The 20,746-nt window shown below is 46.2% G+C and overlaps 1 protein-coding gene across 1 annotated transcript in view; it reads right to left on the reverse strand.

Annotated features, from left to right (window-relative positions):
• The window catches only part of LOC123425073, a 66,277-nt gene extending 58,585 nt beyond the window's left edge, over window positions 1-7,692 (reverse strand). The window contains exons 1-3 of the mRNA XM_045108744.1: window positions 7,350-7,692; window positions 6,855-6,961; window positions 172-335 (exon numbers count right to left, since the gene is read on the reverse strand). Of these exons, the coding sequence (XP_044964679.1) occupies window positions 172-335; window positions 6,855-6,961; window positions 7,350-7,692 (614 nt within the window). The remainder of the gene's footprint in view (window positions 1-171; window positions 336-6,854; window positions 6,962-7,349) is intronic.
• Between the last annotated feature and the right edge of the window lie 13,054 nt (window positions 7,693-20,746).

Here is a 20,746-nt window from a genome sequence, read left to right on the forward strand (position 1 = left end):
GGAGGAAGCCCACACACGCGCGAGCTCATTTCACACCCTAACTACTCCCGAGGGACTCTACAACGGCGTGACGACAGCGAGCGGCGGCTCCGGTGACAGAGACCATGCGCGCTTCGATTCCACCGCAACGATGCCCGATCTGGGACAGGGAGGAGCGAGGAGGTGCACTACCTCGCGCACGAGTCGAGGAGGGGCGTCTCGTAGAGGAAGTAGTGGAAGAAGGCCGTCGGCGAAGCTTCTCGTCGGAGGGGAAGCGCCGCCGGGAAGTAGTGGATGCAACGCGGGGGAGGTCGATCCAGCGTCGGGAACATGCTCCTGGAGGCGTCCTCGAGCTGCTGGTGCCATCGAAGAGGAGGTAGGGGTAGTAGAATGACAGCGACGACGACCTTCACCCGTTGGCCATGGCGGATCCGAGCGACTCTCACCTTGATGCGACGAGAGAGAGGGAGGGGGGGGGTCGAGATCTGGACGGAGCGGCGGCGGGGAGGAACCCTAGCGTGTCTGCACGGACGCCAAGGAACTATATAGCGCGAGAGGAGGAGGCGAGGGCGTGCCGTCGGCCATGTGCTCTCGCTCCTCTCGGTGGAGCAGAGGGGAGGGAAATGAGAGGATGACAGGTGGGGCCACCTGCCTCGCTGGAAAGGGAGGAGGAAGAAGCACCGCACGCGTGAGCGAGGGGAGAAATGGGCTGGGCCGTGCGGAAGGCAGTGCCACTGGCGACAGATAGAGGAGGGGGCCCTGAGGGTTTTTTATTAATTTAAACAAACACAGAAAAGGATTTAAAACAAATGGCAATTCTGTTGGGGTTAAAAATAAAACAAAAATGCAAGCACATCACAAGAACTCACAAGAACCCACATCACCACTACCACCTTTGCAAACATAAAGACTTAAAGATGAATGGGAGAGATGATATGACATGCATGCATGCTAGGAAGGGAAATATACAAAGGACATCACATGAAGTCATGGCACAATTGAAAACATCAAATCACTGACAAGGTGGACCCACATGCAATAGGTTCCAAATATGGCAAGGTTTACATCTGGGGCACTACAAACTCTCCCACACTACAAAGAAGATCACGCCCTCGAGATCTAAGACTGAAAGAAATCGGGAAATTCGGAACGGAGGTGATCCTCGCGTTCCCATGTAGCCTCTTTATCGGAATGGTGAGACCACTGCACTTTGAGAAATTTGACAGTCTTGTTACGGGTCTTGCGCTCAGTCACCTCGAGAACCGCAACTGGATGCTCACGATAAGAAAGGTCACGCTGAAGGTCGATATCTTGAAGATGCACAGTGCGATCGAGGGTCTTGAAACACCTCCGAAGCTGAGAAACATGGAACACATCATGGACATTTGCAAAGGTTGACGGAAGGTCGAGCTGGTACGCAAGGTCGCCCCTCTTGCCAACCACTCTGAACGGACCAACGAATCGAGGCGCGAGCTTGCCTTTGATGCCAAAGCGCTGCATACCCTTCATAGGCGACACCTTGAGATAGACAAAGTCATCAAGCTCATAAGACATGTCACGGTGCTTGCTATCGTAGTAGCTCTTCTGACGGGACTGAGCTGATCTGAGGTTGTCTCGAATGATCCGACACATCTCCTCAGCTTCTTCTATCATATCATTCCCAAGGATCTGACGCTCGCCGGTCTCGGACCAGTTGAGCGGAGTACGACACTTCTTGCCATAGAGAATTTCAAATGGAGCCTTGCCAGAACTAGCTTGATAACTGTTGTTATACGAGAACTCCGCGAAAGGCAGACAATCTTCCCACTTCATGCCAAAAGAGATAACACAGGCTCTCAGCATATCCTCAAGAACTTGATTCACTCTCTCCACTTGACCACTAGTCTGAGGATGGAACGCTGTGCTGAAGCGGATCTTCGTGCCCATAGAAGACTGGAAGGAGTCCCAGAACTTGGAAGTGAAGATACTTCCACGATCTGACGAGATCATCATAGGCACGCCGTGCAAAGAGACAATCCTGGAGGTGTACAACTCTGCCAGTTGAGCTACTGAAATAGACTCCTTGACTGGAAGAAAATGAGCCACTTTACTCAACTGGTCGATGACGACGAAGATGGCATCATTGCCCTTCTTGGACTTCGGAAACCCGGTGACAAAATCCATCTCAATGTGATCAAACTTCCACTCGAGAATCGGCAAAGGCTGCAAGAGACCCGCTGGGCGTTGATGTTCTGCTTTCACCCTTCGACATACATCACACTCGCTTACGAATTGAGCAATCTCATGTTTCATACGAGTCCACCAGAAAGTCTGCTTCAAGTCATGGTACATTTTGGAGCTTCCAGGATGAATAGAGAGCACAGAGTTATGAGCTTCTTCCATGATCACCTTCCTGAGATCACCTTTCGGGACGACAAGGCGATCCTCGAAAAACAATGTGTCCCTCGCATCAACAGTGAAGCACTTATACTTGGGGAGACTCTTTCCCACGCCAATCTTGACCTTCTTCACCATAGCATCAAGAAGCTGAGCTACTCTGACCTGATCTTCCAAGGTAGGAGAGATCTGAAGGTTCGCAAGAAAACCCTGAGGTACTAGCTGAATATTGAGCTTCCGGAAAGACTCACAAAGACCCGGCTGGAGAGGTTGCAGAATCAGACTGTTGCAATATGCCTTCCTGCTCAATGCATCTGCCACAACATTTGCCTTGCCTGGCGTGTACTCAACACTCGGATTAAAATCCTGGAGCATTTCCACCCAACGTGTTTGCCGAAGATTCAAGTTAGGCTGAGTGAAGATGTACTTGAGACTCTTGTGATCGGTGAAAACTTCAACCTTACGTTCCAACAAAAGATGTCTCCAAGTCATCAAGGCGTGTACAACAGCTGCTAGCTCGAGATCGTGCACATGATAGTTCTTCTCCGCAGGCTTCAACTGCCTAGAGGTATAAGCAACCACCTTCCTATCTTGCATCAAGACTGCACCAAGACCCTGGAGAGAAGCATCACAAAAGACCTAGTACGGTTTGGAATCATCCGGAGGAGACAAGACCGGAGTGGAGATAAGCTTCTCTTTGAGTGTATCGAAAGCCACTTGACACTCTGGAGACCAAACATACTTAACACCCTTCTGAAGAAGACTAGAGAGTGGCTTGGCGATCTTGGAGAAGTTCTCAACGAACCTTCTGCAATATCCAGGAAGCCCGAGAAAGCTTCGAAGCTGCTTCACATTCTGCGGAGGCTCCCATTCAACAATGGCTTGAACCTTGGACGGATCAACCTTAATGCCCTCGGCAGAGATAATATGCCCAAGATAAACCACTTCTTTCAGCCAGAACTCGCACTTGGAAAACTTGGCATACAACTTGTACTCTCTCAGTTTATCAAGCACCAATCTGAGATGTTTCTCGTGTTCTTCCTCACTCTGAGAAAAGACCAGAATGTCGTCGAGATAGAGCAAGACAAATTCATTCTTGTATGGGGAGAAAATATAGTTCATCAATCGACAAAATGTCGGAGGAGCATTAGCCAGACCAAAAGACATGACCGTATACTCATACAAGCCAAAACTAGTCCTGAATGCCGTCTTCAGAATGTCTTCCTCGCGAATGCGAATTTGATGATAGCCCATTCTGAGATCAAGCTTGGAGAATACTTTAGCACCTTTCAACTGTTCGAACAACTCAGTTATGTTCGGAAGTGGATATTTGTTCTTGATTGTCTTATTGTTCAATGGGCGGTAATCGACACACAGCCGGTCCGATCCATCCTTCTTCTTGACAAACAGAACACCACAACCCCACGGAGACGAGCTCGGTCTGATCAAACCCAAACGCTCCTGCTCATCGAGTTGCCTCTTAAGTTCCTTCAATTCTTCTGGACCCAGCTTGTACGGCCGTTTGCACACTGGCTCTGTGCCTGGCTCAAGCTCAATGAAAAACTCAACTTCACGGTGCAGAGGCATGCCTGGCAGCTCTTCAGGAAACACATCTTGATATTCGCAGACTACTGGGACTTGCTCAATAGGTTTGATCTCACCCTTTTCATTCAAGGAGAACAGACGGATTGTATCATCGCGCGTCGCGAATATATTCACATCCTCGGAAGGTAAGCTTGACTTCTTTGGCTTCACAATCAATTGACGCCTTGTTCATGGCCAACCAGTCCATACCAAGAATCAAGTTAATGTCGGACTTGCCCAAGACATACGGAGATGCCAGAAAGGAATAATTGCCCAACTTGATAGAAACATCGGGAGCACGAGTACTAGCATGCATGAACTTGCCTGGAGAAACTACTGACAACGGACTAGGAAGCTCTTCAACAGGAACATTATGCTTGGATGCAAATGGAATGGAGAGGAACGAATGTGAAGCACCAGAATCAAATAACACTTTAGCAGGAATATCATTGATGAGGAGGTTACCCATGATCACATCACAGGAGTTGTCTGCTTCAGCTGCATTCACCATGTTGACTCGAGCTGATCTGGGGTTGAATTTGACAAGAGCGTTGCTTGGAGGCTTGCCTGGAGGAGGAGGCGGCAGACGGAGCTGAGAAGTACATTTGTTGGCATAGTGACCCTTCTGCCCACATTTGTGACAAGTGACATCTGCTGGCTGCCGGTATCAAGACTAGCAAAGCTTAATAGGTAAGGCATGGTTAAGTGGTGAGGTTGCAGCAGTGGCTAAGCATATATTTGGTGGCTAATCTTACGAGTACAAGAAATAAGAGGGGGAAGATCTACGCATAGCGGACGTGAACTACTGATGATCAAATGAATGATCCTCAACACCTACCTACGCCAGACATAACCCCACCGTGTCCTCGATCGGAGAAGGAACTCACGAAAGAGACAGTCACGGTTACGCACACAGTTGGCATATTTTAATTAATTAACTTCAAGTTATCTAGAACCAGTGCTAAACAAAGCTTCCACATTGCCACATAACCACGGGCACGGCTTTCCAAAAAGATTTAACCCTGCAGGGATGCTCCAACTAGTCCATCACAAATTACCACAAGGCGCATAGAAATCCTCAATCATGAAGCTCGCAATCTCGTCGGATTCCCTAGTGGAAAACCTCAACTCTGAGATTACCCAAAGCATCACCGGAATCCCTATGCACAAGATATTCCGTCAAAGGTAAAACTAATCCAGCAAGGCCGCCCGACGTGTCGACGATCCCGATAGGAGTCGCGTACCTCGTTCTCAGGACACGACGGATGAGCTAGACGCCGGGATCGCTAAACCTCCGGGTGACCAGAGGGGCGCCGGACATCGCTCAGGTGGGGCCAACACTCATGAGGAGCACTGGCCCGGGGGTTGATTAAATTTCCTCGGGTTAATTACTCCACATGCAGTTCATTAGTTATTAGGCAAATGTAGTACCAAAGTTGGGCCCTGCCAGACCAGCTTTAATCTAAAACGAATTATCAAGGGGGTCCCCATAACAACCCCGATCGTGTTAGGAGCGCTCGTTTATGGAACATAACACCGGTAGCCGAAACTAAGGGGGCAAAGGTGGAACAAAACACCAGGCTAGAAAGGCCGAGCCTTCCACCTTTTACCAAGTATATAGGTGCATTAAATTAAATAGCTTTTAATAGGGTGATATGACAAGGAACCCATGTTATCACATGGAAGCATCTGCACCTGCAACTAGCAACGCTAACAACATGGTTAAGCAAGCGGTAACTTAGCGAATCAGTGGTTTGCTAGGTCGAACAGGTTGAAGGTAATCATGGCATTGTTGAGAGCTTGATATTTAACATGTGTTAGGCAACGAGACATAAACGATAGAAGCGGTAAAACTAGCATGGCAATGATAGTAATGGTATCTGGGGAAATGGTCATCTTGCCTGAGATCCCGCTTGGAAGAAGAATGACTCCATGAAGTCGGCGAACCAACGTAGTCGAACGGGTCCTCACATTCCGACACGTTTGCGGAACTCTATGGAGACGAAGCAAACCAGAAACAAACATCAGCACAGGTATTCACCACACGATGCACAACATGACGCACAACCTACTATGATGCATGATCAGTTCAAAGATGCAAGCCATGGCATGGCAATTCACCTCACACAAACACTACACATTAAGTGAAGCTCGATATGCAACGGGTTACATATCGACGAAACTACACGATTAATTATTTAATTCACTCCCAATTAATAACACGTTAATGTTTAATGTTGTTTAACATGGCAAGGGGTGAAATGATGATTTTACATGGCATCCTAGACGGCTAACACGCGGAGCATAGATCGGAGCTACGTCACAAGAAACATGCAACACAAGATAACATGCCATGAATGCGACATGCATGCAAGTTCAACATCACGTGCAAGAAGAGAAAGAAGCATATGTCGCCACGGCGAGCGAGAGGGAACCATGGCGGCAAGACGGAAACGAAGCCACGGCAACGTTTCTATCCCGATAACTCGTCGAGATATCGTGCCAACGTATAGGGAGCGTGTGCGGGAATGCTAAATAAAGATGGGGTGATCCCGTTTATCGGGTTCCCATGTGTCGGGCACAACATAAGAGGAACAACGTGCAACAGGCAACATACGATGCAAACATACATACATTCATACATCACTTGTACACGATACACAACACGTCTCATCGGTATACCTTCGAAGCGTGCGATTCGAAGCGGATCGGTGCAGTGAAGGGGAACAACGGTCGTCGTGGACGTCGTGGAAGTCGTGGTACCGGTCTCGTTGACGGTAGTCGTTCGCTCGACGTCGTGGTTCTCGGGTCTTCGGCGTTGGTTCATGGTCTTCGGCGACGGTAGTCGAACACGGGTCTTCGGCGACGTCGAGGAAGTCGAACTCGTTTCCGGGGTCGTCGAGGATGTCATGTACTCGCGAATTTGTCGATGACTCTCGGCAGGCGGGGATGAAGCATGCGGCGCCGGCATTCAACACAACAGCAAAACGCCGGCAGGCGAGCTCGGCACATGCAGCTGCGACTACAGGCAGCAGGAACAAGAGCAAGCAGCAACGCACTAAGCACGGCAAGCAAGCAACCTAGCAGTCTAGCAGCAGCAACAGCAACACAGCTAGGCAAGCTACATCTAGCACTAACATCAACAGCATCCAGCGGCTAGCAGCTAAGCGACCAACTTCATCCGGCAGCAAGACGCGACAACAACAACACGCGCAGCAACAGCAAAACGGCAAGGCAACGCAACAGCATGCATCGGCCAAGCATGCATGGCAGCAGCATCCCACGCAGGGAAGCACAGCAAAGCGAAGCAACACGCATGCCTCGGCAGTAGCAAAACGGCTCCAGCTAGCTAGCTAGCAGCAGCAAGGCAACAACAGCAACATCATCTACAAGCAAGCGACAGCAGCAACACAGGCGGCAGTAGCAGCAGGCAACGACGACGAGCTCCAACGTTCTGCGGGTGCTGGCCGGAACTGCAGCGGCTAGCGAGCTGCAGCAGGGGCACGGGGAGACCTGGGCAGAAGAGGCGGCCGGCGGGAAGAGGCGGCGCGCGGGGAACACGCGGAGGCGGACGCGCCGAGGAACGGGCGATGGCGACCACGGCGGGGCGGCGCCGGCGAGCAGCGAGGCGAGGTCGAGCTTGACATGCGCTGACGTGGGGAAGGGCGAGGTCGAGGGGAGGCTCCGGCGCGGGAGCACAATGGGGTGGAGCAGGCGCCGAGGCAGGCGGCGCAGCAGGCAGGCGGCGCGCATGGCATGGCGCTGGAGGGGAACGAGGGGAGGACGAGGAAGTTGACGACGCGAGGGAGACGAGGAAGAGGCGCAGCGCTCGGGCTAGGTCAGGAAGGGGACTGGCTGGGCCTTGGCCTGGGAAGGCCGAGGGGGCACTTGGGCCAAGTGGCCTGGCAGGCTCCTCCTCTCTTGGGTTTTTTCCTTTAAATAAAAAAACAGAGAAGAAACATAAAGGAAGAAAAATAGGGTTTTAACAAAATGAAGAAAATGCCTTTTACTCCTTTTAAAGAAATATACCCAACGTTAAAAATAGATTGGCATTTTTAAACGAATAAAAACTAAAACCTTTTAAAGAATTAGAAATTAAAACCCTTTTGTAGAATAAAATAAAACCTCTTTTATTTAAAGAATAAAATTAAAGCCCTTTAAAAGAGAAAAGTAAACGAGACGGTTTTAAAATAAAACCAAAGGAGAAAATTAAAGAAAATCCAAGGGCTGCCCCCGCATTTAATAAATGGACCTTTTATTAAAAAGAAGACGAACCCTTTTAAATAGGGGTTTAAACGAAGACTTTAGCAAAACCACAAAAACGAAATAAGAGGGAGAGGAGGGGAGTTCCTATCGCACTAAGACTCGGTGAGCACTCGAAGCACACACACTCAAAATACCACACGCGACAGACGATGCAAGATGCCATGCATGATGCGACGATGCAAACTAAATGATGATGCAACCAACAAAATAAAATAGCCACACGTCGAAAACGGAATAAAGGGGGAATATTCTGGGGCGTCGGTCTCGGGCTATCACAGTGCTTCACCTGCTGTGAGTGCCGAGGAGGAGGAGGAGAAACCCAAAACCTTTGTTGCTTCTGAACCACCTGAGTCGAGGAAGAGCTGGAATCTCTGAAGCACTTCTTGGAATTTTCCACCCTGAGCAAGGCTGCCTCTGCTCTGAGAGCTAGGTTGTAGAACTTGTCAAACTCCTTAGGATCGTGCAATGCAAGAGCTAACTGCGAGTCTTCCTTCAAGCCACCCCTGAACTGATAGGTCTTGCTCTTCTGATCTGGGACATCCTGCAGCGCGTAACGGGCCAGCTCGTGGAACTCGACATTGTACTTGTACACAGAATTGCTGCCGTGCTTCAAACGCGTGAACTTCTCACGCATCTCCTCTACAAAACTGGAAGGGATGTAGTGGGACTTGAAGTCAGGACAAAACTCGTCCCAAGACATCACCCTGTCGCCTCTGGAGTCCTTGAGCTGCTGCCACCATATAGAAGCCTGTCCCTTCAACTGAAACGTTGCAAACTTGACATAGTCCTCCGGACGCACATTTCTACACTCGAAATGTTTGTTCATATCACGGATCCAATCTTCTGCATCAAATGGCTGGTCGCAAGAAGTGAACGTCTTAGGCTGGTTTGACAGGAACTGACTCAGATTGGCGAAGTGATTGCCACCCTGCTGGAAATTGCCCTGCTGTTGATTGGCTCTCTCCTGGATCAACTGTAACATCATCTGAGTGTTTGCATTAGTAGCTGCCATCATCGCCTGCCAGGCCTCTGCAGGAGGAGGCGACGGCGGCGGAGGAGGAGGAGGTGGTGGGGGCGGCATATCCTCACGCCCTGGGGTCTGACGAGTCGGTGGAGCCATCCTGAAGACGGACAACATATTAGTCCACAGAATAATTGAAGATATTGCCGAATCAAAAGACAGAATATCTGAACAGAATTTAGCATTGCACTCGAACAACATAGCAAGAATGTATCCTCAAAGTGACGGACGACAAAATTCCGATAAGGACCACTGCAAACAAGTGTGAGCTGGAACTGCTCGGAACAAACATATGACCGAGATTTCCCAAACCTCAATCAAGCGTCTGTAGGAAGATAGTCCTATAAGATACTACTAGATATCCCACCTATGAATTCCCGAAATAACTGGTCATGCAATCTGGTAGACAGATACAAGGAGTATTTCACACAACTCCTAAACTAACCCGTCACCTGTATCACATCCTTCAACACACAACCAGCATCTCAGACCTTCATCTACAACAGATCCTCGTGATCACAACGATACCAAGTGTGGTAATACCCCCGAACAATCTACACCAGTACTGGGGACATCGGGGTTATCTCACCACTACCAGTATTGAAGCAATAATGAACACCCTCCGTTCTTAGATACTCAGAAATCTGAATGATGGCGATGTGCGCAAGAATCCCCCAGAGCTCAACTCCCCTGATACTTAGAGCAGATAGGAGGCACCAGGACAGGATTCTGTCACATCGAAATCATATAGATTTCACAAATACCCGCGTGATCCTAAAAAAATTGAGCGAGAAAAGGAGTAGAGTTAAGGATTTCCTAAGACAGGAACCTCACCATAGCATAGTAGAGGAGAAAAAAGAACCCTACTCTCCGATATAACTAAGACTCAAAACATTTTCTAGACTCGACTCGGCCAAGTACGATCACACAAAGGCTCCTATGGTCGTAAGGCTCTGATTACCAACTTGTAACGACCAAGATGCGGTCCTTTCCGATCTGGGAATCGAGGCCCCGAATAGGAAAGAAGCGCATCTAAGCGTTTCGCAAACAGGTAACACAGCACAAATAATAATAAAGGGAGACAATTCGGGATTCAATTGTCTTCTCATAAATATCTCAGAGTACATCACATATACAATCAAGATAGTTCCGCTACGGACTGCAAAACATAGAAATGCTATGCTACCCTGCCTGCAGGTCCACGATCACGACCACGCCTCAATCTTCTGGATAGTTCACGTAAAGGCGGTCTGTCTCCTCGTTGTACTGCCACGCCAGTTGAGTGTCGTTGGGATCATCTGTCTCTGGGGCACCTGTACCTGTTGGGAGTTTTGGAGGAATCCGTGAGCCACGAGGACTCGGCAATCTAAGACCTTGGTGCCAGAACTAGTCAAGTTATTAGGTAGGATAAGGTGAAATGTTTAAGCTTGCAGCATCCTAAGCTTGATTTAGTGGCTAACTTACGTAAAGCATTTATGAAGGTGGACTACACTAGCGGTCGTGATTACTTGATCGTTAAGTGATCCAGAACACCTACCTACGTCATTCATAACCCCACCGTGTCCCGATCAAAGAGAGATCTTCGAGGGGACGGTCACGGTTACGCATACAGTTGGCAAATTTTATTAGCTTATGTTTGAGTTATCTAATACCGGATGTTAACAAAATATTCCAAGTTGTCATATAACCGCGGGCACGGCTTTCTGAAAGATTATACCCTGCAGGGGTGCTCCAACTAGTCCATCACAAACGTTCACAGGCCGCAAAGTCATCCTCTTTCACGAATCTCGTGATCTCGTCTGATTCCTTAGAGGAAAACCTCAACTCTGGGGGAAACCAAAGCTTCACTGGGATTCCTATACGCAAGATATACCGCTAAGGTAAGGCAAGGCTAGCAGGACCTCCCGTCGTGTCGACGACCCTTATAAGAGCCGCGTATCTCAGTCTCAAGACACGACAGATGAGCTAGACGTCAGGATGGCTAAACCTCTGGGTGACCAGTGGGGCCCCGGACATCGCTCAGGTGGGACCAACACTCATGAGGAGCACTGACCCGGGTTGTTGATTAAATTCCTCGGGGTAGCTATTCCCTATGCAGATTATTATGTGATTAGCAGATTAAAACCAATGTTGGGTCCTGCCGGACAAGCCTTAGCGCTACGCGATTTATCGAGGGGGTCCCCATAACAACCCCGAACGTGTTAGGAGCGATTATTATGGAATCAAACACCAGTAGCCGGTAACTAAGGCGGCAATAACGGAACAAAGCACCCGGCAAAAGGCTAGGCCTTCCGTCATTTACCAAGTATATAGGTGCATTAATTAAATAACAACATTTAAGATAATGATATCAAGCTCATGTTCTCACATGAGTCAAAGCACCTGCATCTAGCAACGCTAACATTAGTAGCTGAGCAAAGCCTACTTAGTCATACAAGTTTTGCTAGGAAGGGATCAGTGTTTGGGTTCGTGGCATATCAAGAGGCAATTTAATTCAGTGGTAGGCAGCGAGCAATATGACATGGAAACGCAAACTAGCATAACAAGTCTAGAGATGGAATCAAGGTCATATCATCCTGCGTGTGATATCCTCAGCTTGGAATGGTTCTTGTTCGTCCTGCACGTACTCTCCCGAATCCACGTACTCGTTCTCCGGTCCCGGTGCTACCCAACATAAGAATAACATCCAATGAACAACAGCACCTCAAGATGCAACAAGCACATGATGCATGAGATGAAAAATGAGCATGCATCACTATTTCTATCACTAGCACGAGCAAGAGAAGCTACTTCAAGTTTCTGGACAAAACTGTACACTAAGCTATTTTGACATGCATGAGAATGACATGATAATATGCGTCTCGTGAAAGCGATGCAAGACCATATAAAGAACATTACAATCGGAGCTACAGATCAACGGGAATCAACGAAACAAGATATAAAGCCCTACGTGTCAAAAACAACACCACACATTCCAATGGCACAAATCTGGTATTCCCAGGTTGCCAAGACATATAACAACCTAACATGAATGGATTGGAGCAAGGAAGAACACCACAACATCAACTAAGCACCCACAATCATCAAAATGACTATACTACACAATCTGCCATAATCTGCATCTTAGCTCTTTGTGAGCTACATGCAACATAGCTACAGCCCTCCAAATATGAAAAATAATATATGTGGCTGTAGCCAACCAAGAATACTACAAGCACCAGCAAGAATCACACCAAAAGGAATTAAACACAAGAAGACACAAGGCTGCAAACTTTCCCAAAACCATCAGATCTCAGGGACTTAGTGAAAATTCATGCACCTGACTTTCTGTCTTTGTTCTGAAGCTTTTTCACAGCAAGCAAAACATAACCTACAGGACTCCAAATGAGATGAAATTTGACAGGGAGCTTCACAAACATATCATGTCCAAATTCCTAGAACTGAACTAAGGCTAGATCACAACACAATGACCAGCATAACCTCATCTACAGGAGAAGAAAATGTTTCCAGATTCCTAGACTAGGTGAAATTCCAGATTTCACTAAGCTGGAATTTTCAGCCACATGCCCACTTTGTCTAGGCATAGCTTGCACACAAGTAACACCAAGTGATAAATGACACCACTATGGTGTAGAGCAAAACCCCTACTACTACCACACAAAAGCTCATGCCCTTGGGCTCCACCTATTCCATGGAAACAATGAGCAAACTTGCAAAAAATCTGAATATGCCAACTCCATAAAGTATCCTAATGGCAAAACTAACTTCACCACTGGATTCCTTAGGAGATTCTACCCCGAAATCATATATAATATGTGGGCACTTACTTGGAACAAGTGACCACAAATTAAGGAAGAGGAAACTACTCCAAATCATGCCTAGTGAATAGGGCATCATTTCATGTAGTTCCTGTTGGAAATATGCCCTAGAGGCAATAATAAATTAGTTATTATTATATTTCTTAGTTCATGATAATCGTTTATTATGCATGCTATAATTGTATTGATTGGAAACACAATACTTGTGTGGATACATAGACAAAACACTGTCCCTAGTAAGCCTCTAGTTGACTAGCTCGTTGATCAAAGATGGTCAAGATTTCCTGGCCATAGGCAAGTGTTGTCACTTGATAACGGGATCACATCATTAGGAGAATCATGTGATGGACTAGACCCAAACTAATAGACGTAGCATGTTGATCGTGTCATTTTGTTGCTACTGTTTTCTGCGTGTCAAGTATTTGTTCCTATGACCATGAGATCATATAACTCACGGACACCGGAGGAATGCTTTGTGTGTATCAAACGTCGCAACGTAACTGGGTGACTATAAAGATGCTCTACAGGTATCTCCGAAGTTCGTTGAGTTAGTATGGATCGAGACTGGGATTTGTCACTCCGTGTGACGGAGAGGTATCTCGGGGCCTACTCGGTAATACAACATCACACACAAGTCTTGCAAGCAATGTAACTTAGTGTAAGTTGTGGGATCTTGTATTACGGAACGAGTAAAGAGACTTGCCGGTAAACGAGATTGAAATAGGTATGCGGATACTGACGATCGAATCTCGGGCAAGTAACATACCGAAGGACAAAGGGAATGACATACGGGATTATATGAATCCTTGGCACTGAGGTTCAAACGATAAGATCTTCGTAGAATATGTAGGATCCAATATGGGCATCCAGGTCCCGCTATTGGATATTGACCAAGGAGTCTCTCGGGTCATGTCTACATAGTTCTCGAACCCGCAGGGTCTGCACACTTAAGGTTCGACGTTGTTTTATGCGTATTTGAGTTATATGGTTGGTTACCGAATGTTGTTCGGAGTTCCGGATGAGATCACGGACGTCACGAGGGTTTCCGGAATAGTCCGGAAACGAAGATTGGTATATAGGATGACCTCATTTGATTACCGGAAGGTTTTCGGAGTTACCGGGAATGTACCGGGAATGACGAATGGGTTCCGGGAGTTCACCAGGGGGGGGGGGGGCAAACCACCCCGGGGAAGCCCATAGGCCTTGAGGGTGGCACACCAGCCCTTAGTGGGCTGGTGGGACAGCCCAAAAGGGCTCTATGCGCCAAGGAGAAGAAAATCAAGAGGAAAGGAAAAAAAAGGAGGAGGTGGGAAGGAAGGGGGACTCCCTCCCACCAAACCAAGTCCAACTCGGTTTGGGGGGGGAGTCCTCCCCCCTTGGACTCGGCCGACCCCCTTGGGGCTCCTTCAGCCCCAAGGCAAGGTCCCCTCCCTCCCACCTATATATACGGAGGTTTTAGGGCTGATTTGAGACGACTTTTCCACGGCAGCCCGACCACATACCTCCACGGTTTTTCCTCTAGATCGCGTTTCTGCGGAGCTCGGGCGGAGCCCTGCTGAGACAAGGTCATCACCAACCTCCGGAGCGCTGTCACGCTGCCGGAGAACTCTTCTACCTCTCCGTCTCTCTTGCTGGATCAAGAAGGCCGAGATCATCGTCGAGCTGTACGTGTGCTGAACGCGGAGGTGCCGTCCGTTCGGTACTAGATCGTGGGACTGATCGCGGGATTGTTCGCGGGGCGGATCGAGGGACGTGAGGACGTTCCACTACATCAACCGCGTTCTCTAACGCTTCTGCTGTACGGTCTACAAGGGTACGTAGATCACTCATCCCCTCTCGTAGATGGACATCACCATGATAGGTCTTCGTGCGCGTAGGAAATTTTTTGTTTCCCATGCGACGTTCCCCAATAGTGGCATCATGAGCTAGGTTCATGCGTAGATGTCTTCTCGAGTAGAACACAAAAGTTTTTGTGGGCGGTGATGTGCGTTTTTCTGCCCTCCTTAGTCTTTTCTTGATTCCGCGGTATTGTTGGATTAAAGCGGCTTGGACCGACATTACTCGTACGCTTACGAGAGACTGGTTTCATCGTTACGAGTAACTCCGTTGCTCAAAGATGACTGGCAAGTGTCGGTTTCTCCAACTTTAGTTGAATCGGATTTGACCGAGGAGGTACTTGGATGAGGTTAAATAGCAACTCATATATCTCCGTTGTGGTGTTTGCGTAAGTAAGATGCGATCCTACTAGATACCCCTGGTCACCACGTAAAACATGCAAACAACAAAATTAGAGGACTTCTAACTTGTTTTTGCAGGGTATGCTTGTGATGTGATATGGCCAACGATGTGATGTGATATATTGGATGTATGAGATGATCATGTTGTAATAGTTAATATCGACTTGCACGTCGATGGTACGGCAACCGGCAGGAGCCATAGGGTTGTCTTTATAACTAACATTTGTGCTTGCAGATGCGTTTACTATTTTGCTAGGACGTAGCTTTAGTAGTAATAGCATGAGTAGCACGACAACCCCGATGGCGACACGTTGATGGAGATCATGATGATGGAGATCATGGTGTGATGCCGGTGACAAGAAAATCGTGCCTGTGCTTTGGTGATGGAGATCAAGAAGCACGTGATGATGGCCATATCATGTCACTTATGAATTGCATGTGATGTTAATCCTTTTATGCAACTTATTTTGCTTAGAACGACGGTAGCATTATGAGGTGATCTCTCACTAAAATTTCAAGACGAAATTGTGTTCTCCCCGACTGTGCATCGTTGCTACAGTTCGTCGTTTCGAGACACCACGTGATGATCGGGTGTGATAGATTCAACGTTCACATACAACGGGTGCAAAACAGTTGCGCACGCGGAACACTCGGGTTAAGCTTGACGAGCCTAGCATGTGCAGACATGGCCTCGGAACACATGAGACCGAAAGGTCGAGCATGAATCATATAGTTGATATGATTAGCATACATATGCTTACCACTGAAACTATTCTCGACTCACGTGATGATCGGACTTGAGATAGTGGATTTGGATCATGTACCACTCAAATGACTAGAGAGATGTACTTTTTGAGTGGGAGTTCTTAAGTAATATGATTAATTGAACTAATTATCATGAACATAGTCTAATGGTCTTTGCGAATTACGATGTAGCTTGCGCTATAGCTCTACTGTTTTTATATGTTCCTAGAGATAATTTAGTTGAAAATTGATAGTAGCAAAACTTTGCAGACTGGGTCTATAAAACCGAGGATTGTCCTCGTTGCTGCGCAGAAGGATTATGTCCTTAATGCACCATTCGGTGTGCTGCACCTCGAGCGTCGTCTGTGGATGCTATGAACATCCGACATACACGTTTCTGATGACTACACGATAGTTCAGTGCAAAATACTTAATGGCTTAGAAGCAAGGTGCCGAAAACGTTATAAAACGTCACGGAACATAAGTGATGTTCTAAAGAGATGAAATTGTGATTTCATGCTTGTGCCCTTGTTAAGAGGTACGAGACCTCCGACAAGATTCTTTGTCCACAAAGTAAAGGAGAAAGGCTCAATCGTTGAGCGTGTGCTCAGATTGTCTGAGTACGACAATCGCTTGAATCAAGTGGGAGTTAATCTTCCAGATGAGATAGTGATAGTTCTCCAAAGTCACTGCCACCAAGCTGTGAGAGCTTCGTGATGAACTATAACATATCAAGGATACATACAATGATCCTTGAGCGATTCGCGATGTTTGACACTACGAAAGTAGAAATCAAGAAGGAGCATCAATAGTTGATGGTTTGTAAAACCACTAAGTTTCAAGAAAGGCAAGGGCTAGAAGGGATACTTCGTGAAACGGCAAAACAGTTGCTGCACTAATGAAGAGACCCAAGATTAAACCCAAACCCGAGACTAAGTGCTTCTGTAATGAGGGGAACAGTCACTGAGGCGGAGCAACTCTAGATACTTGGTAGATAAGAAGGCTGGCAAAAGTCAAGAGAAGTATATTAGATATACATGATGTTGATGTGTACTTTACTAGTACTCCTGGTAGCATGAGGGTATTGGATACCGGTTCGGTTGCTAAGTGATTAGTAACACGAAATGAAAGCTACGGCATAAACGGAGACTAGCTAAAGGCGAGGTGACGATACGTGTTTGAAGTATTTCCAAGGTTGATATGATCAAACGTCGCACGCTCCCTCTACCATCGGGATTGGTGTTAAACCTAAATAATTGTTATTTGGTGCTTGCGTTAAGCATGAACATGATTGGATCGTGTTTATTGCAATACGATTATTCATTTAAAGAGAATAATGGTTACTCTATTTTCTTGAATAATCACCTTCAATGGTTTATTGAATCTCGATCGTAGTGTTACACATGTTCATAATATTGGTGCCAAAAGGATACGAGTTAATGATGATAGTACCACTTACTTGTGGCACTGCCGCTTGAGTCATGTTAGTATAAATTGCATGAAGAGGCTCCATGCTGATGGATCTTTGTACTCACCTGATTTCGAATCACTAGTGACATGCAAATCATACCACATGAGCAAGGTCTTGTTTTCATTGAGATGAAATAAGATAGTAACTTGTTGGAGGTGATACATTTTGATGTATGCAGTCCAATGGGTACTGAGGCACGCAGTGGATATCATTATGTTCTTACTTCACTGACGATTTGAGTAGATACAGGAGTATTTACTTAATGAATCACAAGTCTGAAATGTTGAAAAGTTCAAATCCGTTTCAGAGTGGAGTTCGTCGTAACAAGAGGATAAACTGTCTACGATATGATCATAGAAATGAATATCTGAGTTACGAGTTTTGGTACGCAGTTAAGACAATGTGGAAGTTGTTTCACAGTTCATGCCACCTGGAACATCATAGTGTGATGATGTGTCTGAATGTCATAGCCACGCACTATTTGGTATGGTGCATACTATGATGTCTCTTATTGAATTACCACTATCGTTTATGGGTTATGCATTAAAGACAACCGCACTCACTTTAAATAGGGCACCGCGTATTTCCGTTGAGATGACACAGTATAGACTAAGGTTTAGAGAAATCTAAACTGTCGTTTCTTGAAAGTTTGGGGTTTCGACACTTATGTGAAAAAGTTTCAGTCTGATAAACTCGAACCCAAAGCGGATAAATGCTTCTTCATAGGGTATCCAAAATAGTTGGGTACATCTCCTATCTGAGATCCGAAAGCAAGGTGTTTGTTTCTAGAAACGGATCCTTTCTCGAGGAAAGGTTTCTCTCGAAAGAATTGAGTGGGAGGGTAGTAGAACTTGATGAGGTTATTGAACCATCACTTCAACCAGTGTGTAGCAGGGCGCAGGAAGTTGTTCATGTGGCGCCTACAGCAATTGAAGTGGAAGCTGATGATGATGATCATTGAGCTTCGAATCAAGTTACTACAAACCTCGTAGGTTGACAAGGTCGCGTACTGCTGCAGAGTAGTACGGTAACCCTGTCTTGGAGGTCATGTTGTTGAGCAACAGTGAACCTACGAGTTATGGAGAAAGCGATGGTGGGCCCAGATTCCGACAAATGGCTGGAAGCCATGAAATCCGAGAGAGGATCCATGTGTGAAAACAAAGTGTAGACTTTGGTAGAACTACTTGATGGTCATAGGACTATTGAGTAAAAATGGATCTTTAAAAGAAGACAGACGATGATGGTGATAAGTCACTATTAAGAAAAGCTCGACTTGTCGCAAAGATGTTTTCGACAAGATCAAACAGTTGACTATGATGAGACTTTCTCACTCGTAGCGATGCTAAAGGTCTGTTAGAATTATGTTAGTTGTTGATGCATTATTTATGAAATATTGCACGTAGGATGTCAAAACATTGTTTTCTCAACGGTTTCCTTGAGCAAACATTGTATGTGATACAACCAGAAGGTGTTGTCGATCCTAAAGATACTAGCAAGTACGCAAGCTCCAGTGATCCTTCAATGGACTGGTGCAAGCATCTCGGAGTTGGAATATACACTTTGATGAGATGATCAAACATTTTGGGTTTGTACAAGGTTTATGAGAAACTTGTATTTCCAAAGAAGTGAGTGGGAGCACTATAGAATTTCTGATAGGTATATGTGGTTGACATATTGTGGATCAGAAGTAATGTAGAATTTCTGTAAAGCATACAAGGTTGTTTGAAAGAAGTTTTCAAAGGAGTACATGGATTACGCTACTTGAACGTTGAGCATCAAAGATCTATGGAGATGGATCGAAAGCGCTTAATAGAAGTTTCAACAAGATGCATGCCTTGACAAGTTTTTGAAAGAGTTCAAAATAGATCAGCAAAGAAGGAGTTCTTGGTTGCGTTGTGAGGTGTGAATTTGAGTAAGACTCAAAACCCGACCACGGCAGAATAAAGAGAATAGACGAAGGTCGTCTTCTATGCCTTAGCCGTAGAATCTAAAGTATGCCATGATGTGTACCGCACCTGATGTGTGCCTTGACTCAAAGTATGTTGAGAGGTACAGAGAGTGATCCATGATTGAATCACTAGCAGCGGTCGAAATTTATCCTTAGTAACTAATGGACTAAGGAATTTTTCTCGATTATGGAGGTGGTTAAAGAGTTTGTCGTAAAGGGTTATGTCAATGCAAGCTTTGACACTAATCCGAATAACTATGAGTAGTGAAACGGATTCGTATAGTAGAGTAGATATTTGGAGCATTTCCGAATAGCACGTAGTAGCAGCATCTACAAGATGACATAAAGATTTGTAAAGAACGCACGGATCTGAAAGTTTCAGAACCGTTGACTAAAACCTCTCTCACGAGCAAGACGTGATCAGACCCCATAACTATATGGGTGTTGGATTCGGTTGAATCACATGGTGATGTGAACTAGATTATTGACTCTAGTGCAGGTGGGAGACTGTTGGAAATATGCCCTAGAGGCAATAATAAATTAGTTATTATTATATTTCTTAGTTCATGATAATCGTTTATTATCCGTGCTATAATTGTATTGATTGGAAACACAATACTTGTGTGGATACATAGACAAAACACTGTCCCTAGTAAGCCTCTAGTTGACTAGCTCGTTGATCAAAGATGGTCAAGATTTCCTGGCCATAGGCAAGTGTTGTCACTTGATAACGGGATCACATCATTAGGAGAATCATGTGATGGACTAGACCCAAACTAATAGACGTAGCATGTTGATCGTGTCATTTTGTTGCTACTGTTTTCTGCGTGTCAAGTATTTGTTCCTATGACCATGAGATCATATAACTCACGGACACCGGAGGAATGCTTTGTGTGTATCAAACGTCGCAACGTAACTGGGTGACTATAAAGATGCTCTACAGGTATCTCCGAAGGTGTTCGTTGAGTTAGTATGGATAGAGACTGGGATTTGTCACTCCGTGTGACGGAGAGGTATCTCGGGGCCTACTCGGTAATACAACATCACACACAAGTCTTGCAAGCAATGTAACTTAGTGTAAGTTGCGGGATCTTGTATTACGGAACGAGTAAAGAGACTTGCCGGTAAACGAGATTGAAATAGGTATGCGGATACTGACGATCGAATCTCGGGCAAGTAACATACCGAAGGACAAAGGGAATGACATACGGGATTATATGAATCCTTGGCACTGAGGTTCAAACGATAAGATCTTCGTAGAATATGTAGGATCCAATATGGGCATCCAGGTCCCGCTATTGG

This window comes from Hordeum vulgare, chromosome 2H (genome assembly GCF_904849725.1).
Source record: "Hordeum vulgare subsp. vulgare chromosome 2H, MorexV3_pseudomolecules_assembly, whole genome shotgun sequence".
NCBI classification, from domain to species: Eukaryota; Viridiplantae; Streptophyta; class Magnoliopsida; order Poales; family Poaceae; genus Hordeum; species Hordeum vulgare.